Source organism: Montipora foliosa, chromosome 9, assembly GCF_036669935.1.
Source record: "Montipora foliosa isolate CH-2021 chromosome 9, ASM3666993v2, whole genome shotgun sequence".
NCBI classification, from domain to species: Eukaryota; Metazoa; Cnidaria; class Anthozoa; order Scleractinia; family Acroporidae; genus Montipora; species Montipora foliosa.
The window spans coordinates 49,253,024-49,258,023 of NC_090877.1; the positions used below are offsets into that span (position 1 = coordinate 49,253,024).

The 5,000-nt window shown below is 36.0% G+C and overlaps 2 protein-coding genes across 4 annotated transcripts in view; one reads left to right on the forward strand and one right to left on the reverse strand.

Annotated features, from left to right (window-relative positions):
* Positions 1–1,424, forward strand: part of LOC137972039 (soluble calcium-activated nucleotidase 1-like) — a 2,097-nt gene extending 673 nt beyond the window's left edge. Inside the window, exon 1 of the mRNA XM_068818839.1 lies at positions 1–1,424. This exon is cut by the window's left edge and continues 673 nt beyond it. Within this exon, the coding sequence (XP_068674940.1) occupies positions 1–492 (492 nt within the window). The 3' untranslated portion in view covers positions 493–1,424.
* Positions 1,425–2,761: 1,337 nt separating this feature from the next.
* LOC137972041 (cytochrome c oxidase assembly protein COX19-like) overlaps positions 2,762–5,000 on the reverse strand; it is a 7,803-nt gene continuing 5,564 nt past the window's right edge. For 2 of the 3 annotated variants that reach the window (XM_068818842.1, XM_068818844.1), the window contains exons 2-3: positions 4,087–4,210; positions 3,230–3,463 (exon numbers count right to left, since the gene is read on the reverse strand). In XM_068818842.1, coding sequence (XP_068674943.1) covers positions 3,367–3,463; positions 4,087–4,210 — 221 coding nt within the window. In that variant the 3' untranslated portion in view covers positions 3,230–3,366. Of the gene's footprint in view, positions 3,464–4,086; positions 4,211–5,000 lie in introns of all 3 variants that reach the window. The other variant, XM_068818843.1, reaches the window with a different exon arrangement.

Here is a 5,000-nt window from a genome sequence, read left to right on the forward strand (position 1 = left end):
GTTTTTCAGAATCACAACCCACAGTGGGTTAAAACTATTGGACCCAATGGTGATGTTGTACATCATGATTGGGTGTCAAGGTATGAAGCCATGAGAGGGGCCATGGGTATCCAGCACCCAGGGTACATAATACATGAGGCAGCAAATTGGAGTGATAAGCATAAGAAGTGGTTTTTCTTACCAAGACGTGCCAGCCATAAGTCATACAATGAAAAGGATGATGAACATCGTGCAACTAATGTCATGATAACTTGTGATGAAGACTTTACAAATTGCGATGTGCGTGCCATTGGGGACCTGAACTTAACCCATGGGTTTTCGTCATTTAAGTTTATTCCCGGAACTGAAGATAGGCTCTTTGTTGCTCTCAAGACTGAAGAAGACAGGGGAACTATCCGTTCATATATCACAGCTTTTGATCTTAATGGAAAGCAGTTGCTGGAAGAAACTCTAATAGGTGACAACAAGTTTGAAGGCATTGAATTTATTTAGAGCATTACTGTAATAAGGGAGAATCTAGTTAATTACATGGTAAATGTCAAGGACAATATGATGCAAATATTTTCTGTAATTCCTTAATCATTCCTTACCAAAATTGTGTGCACAAGAATATCTTTTTAGTTTTCTTTTTGTTTTGTACTTTTACCATACGTTTTATTCTGTGTATTCATATGTATTTGAAATTAATACATGTACGTGTTTTTGGTTATGGATAACACCATGTGCACTTAATATCAAAATAAAGGAATTTTAACCATTATAATCCATAATGAACTAGTCCAAAGTAAATATTAGAGCTCTTAAGATAACTGTACCCTAGTCTTTAACCGGCATGTACCCCTCACTTTGTTTATCATCAAACAAGTCTCGAGTGTTCGGATCTGTCAGCTCGGTTTACAGTGTAATAATAACATCCGTATTATTTCTCTTTCCTAATGCTATGTTTTGAAACCAAAAGGTGGTTCTTTTTATATAATTTGTTCAAAACACTGAAACTTCTTGGTAACCTACACACCTACATTTACCTTCTACTCCCACATTTTTTTGCTCCATGAGATCACTTTAGTAGTGATAAATTTAAATTCATAGCATTGGTTGGGACTATTATTATTGATGTGCACTCTGCCAGGCAGAGTCTGAATTGTTTCATGTGCTCAAGTAGTGGTACGTGTGCATGTAACTGCTCAGACAGGAAGCTGCTTTTTAATGGACATAAAAAATGTTCCGTATCTATATTCAAAAACTCACCTCTACCAGATACACTGTATATATAGTTTACGTCATAGAAAGTGTGGCGTACAGGGTTTTATTCACTGTATGCCATTCTGATTGGCTGTATAAGCCTTTTCCACATGTGCATGAAAGTAAAGCGTATAGATTCGTACAAATGAGCTTTATGGAATAAAATTCTCATGTTATGTGTAATAAATAATCTTATAGAATACATAACAACTTGTCTCCACATCACATACCCCCACTTCTGCATTTCTGCATCATTGAAATGTTCATGAATACAAAGCCTTTCATGATCAGCTTCTTGAGTGTCTTAGCTGAAGTTTATTTGTAAACTGTACGTCTTGAAAGGTGAAGTTTACCCAAAAAAACTGTCCTGTTTATACATGTATTTGATTAAAAGATATTAGTAGCAGTTTTCAAAGGAAAACTGCCTTTCAAAAGACACAGCAAGTTTAAATTTGTAAACTTGCAATGTTGAATGATTGAAAAAAATTAATACTGAAATCATCTACCACAACTCTCACCCTGATTAAGAATAATTTATAATTATATGAATGTTGCATAGTAATCATCTTTTTCTTCTTTTTCTTCTCATTATTATAACTCTTCATGTTCCCATGATTTATTAATATTTTGTCATTTACTTTAAGTTTGCCTTTTTGTCATTATAAAGAGGACATACATGTAGATGTATCGATGCTACTTATGCAAAGATTGGTCAGACTCTACATGCACAGCTGCTCTAAAATGCCACTGTACTGTCTCAGCAATACCAATTATAATATCCATTATTATATGGCTCTGTCTCATAAGGACTGGGAACTACCAAGTTCACGAATTTGATTGGCTGAAATCGATATTGACCACGGTCTAGATTTTCCCATCTAGACCGGCATCTAGACCGGTAATGTTTCGCGGTGAAAAGATGCAAACTAAAATGCAAAAATATTTAGTATTTTCTTCTACCAATATTTATTTATGAAAGTGCCAAACAGCATGATAACAAAAGAGAGGATGACAAGCAAACTTTGGCAGAATTAAGTTCAGCTCATCGCCACTCATGGCCGTTTGCAGCAAAATGTCAGTTAGTACAAACCAGTTACATTAAACGAATTATATTGTTCTTGTTTGGCCATATAATAAACATCTTATTAACCGAGCTAGGTCGGTCTGTATGGGAGAATCTTGACCTCGGTCGCTGGTACAGACCTCACTGCGTTCGGTCTGTACTGGCGACCTCGGTCAAGATTCTCCCATACAGACCTCCCGCTCGGTTAATAAGAACTAATTATTGTTCAGTTCATTAACAATTCACTTAACTTGAAAAAATAGTAACCAAGTATAAATATAATACCTGTACATATTGGATTGAGTTGGCTTTTAGTATGTTACCAGGCTGTTGGCCAAACTCATCCTTTTTGTTTGAAAAGGACTCAAAGGGACATTATCTCAGTTTATGACTTCCCAACTTTTCTTTATCTTTTTATTGTCTTTATACAAACACAAATGTAGTCATGCAGGACAATAGCGTTATCAATTCTTTTAATAAGGCAGGTCATTATCTCTCGCTGATGATGATTGTCCCAAGAAAATTTGGTCATGAGACAAATACTGCACAATAAGAATAAATAAACTGAAATGATTAGACAGTTCTTTTTGTCCCATCTGATCATCCTATCTATGGATTTCTTATAAAGGGCAATGCATGTGGTACAGTCTATTTTCAATCTGCTCTTTAGCTCTATCATATAAACCACATTTTCGTAACAAAAATGCTGAAGTGTGCATACATGTAATACACCTAGTTTTACATGTACATTTTATCGTAGAAGGTATTAAAGCTTAGCACCATTTTATTCCACAACAACGAGTTGTCAAAAATACTGAATATCCAAGGAAATGAAAAAAATTCATCCTGTGTGGTATGTTTCTGCACTCATTACTTAGATTTTTTTCATCGTGATGCATTAGTTACAGTGTATTATATTAGATCTGCAACAGCATCAACAATGGATGATGCACCCTAAAACAATAACATTAATTGATGTCATGGCCAAAATAGCATCATCTGTGGCAAAATACGGAGACTCCCTAATGGTAGTCTCTGTAGAATAACGTGTGTCATCACTCTCAATCTGCAGAATGTTCTGTAAAATTTACTGTAGTATTATTAGAAACAGAATCTTTAAAGCCCAGTCTTCCAAAGTCCTCTTTGGCCATAAGTTGCCTACAAAATCAAGAGAATAAAATGTAATACAAAGTTTTCAGGAAAATTGCATTCAACTTTCATGCGTAAATATAGCAAACCAATAGATAGTGATGTCCCCTTGTCTTTGTGCTCACTGGCCGCCATTTTTGATAATTTTGTGGAATTTCATCTTCAGGTACCAAAATTATGGAAAAGCTGTGTTTTGGCTTCCATCAATAAAACTTCTGACACCAAGACAACATTTGACCCCAAACCACGGGTAGCGAAATCAGTTGATGCATGACATAACCTACCAATCAGCATCTATGGTTCCCATGGCACACAATCATGTACATTCGTACATTCAAACTTGACGCAAATGGAAAGCAATGGAATCTGTACAAATCTTTTGACTGAAGAACCTCTAAGAGATATAATGGTATTTGAGCTGTGAAGTAAACAATAAACTCCAATTCACTTTCCGGAGGCGGAGTCGATCTTCCCGGCTACAGTATGTTGAGAAATGGCGTTTAGTGTTTGAAGGTGAAATTCCACAGAATTATGAAACTAAATTCAAAAGAATTCCTGGAATGCATTGAAGCTTGTTCTTCTAATTTAGCAGATTCCTGTGTGGAAAATAATAATTATTATAATACACATACATGTAGCTGTACCTCTCCATCCTACACTGAAGGTAATCTTTTGATTCAGATCTGCACAAGTGATAGTCACTGTTGTTCTTTTTCAAGCAGTTCATGTATCTCTTCATGTACTCTTTACATTCACCTGTTGATGACAGTCAATTTATAATTTGCGAATAATTATAGAATCTTTCACAAAAATTATGCTCTCTTATCGTGCACTCTCCCAGGTGGCTTGATGAGACAAAAGATTAAGCCAGACAAGCTGTTGGGATGATTGTATAAAGTAACCTTTCGCCTTTTTTTGTTTGCACAGGAATGATTCAAGCACCTTTTGCACACTTTTTGAAATTATTGGTCATTTGGCAACATTGCAACCACTCCAGCCACATCAACCTACATGTGTACAGAGTACTTAGATTTATACGAATGGGTTTCTTAACTGGGTTGATATGGTAAATTGACCACCAAAGAGAAATTTGAAGGCTGATGTTTGAAGCATTAGCCCTTCGTCAGAGCAAATTAGGGAATCAAGGTTTGTTATTATAGTGAAAGATGGAGGTACATGTGCGCTATTGGTGGGGATAGAGCAATGTGGATAACAAGAATAAATTTAATGATGAAATGGTATATGAAATGAATCATATATGAACTGCGGATAGGAAATCAAGTGAAGCTATGATCTTCGCAGTTATGAGAGCAATTTTTGCAATTGTGTAAAGAAGCCTGAAAAATTCAGGTTTTCAACGGGGTTTGAACCCGTGACCTCGCGATTCCGGTGCGACGCTCTAACCAACTGAGCTATGAAGCCACTGACGTTGGGAGCTGGTCATTTGTGGGTTCTAATGGTCCCGTGAGGAATGAAATCAATGATGAAATGGTATATGAAATGAATCATATATGAACTGCGGATAGGAAATCAAGTGAAGCTATGA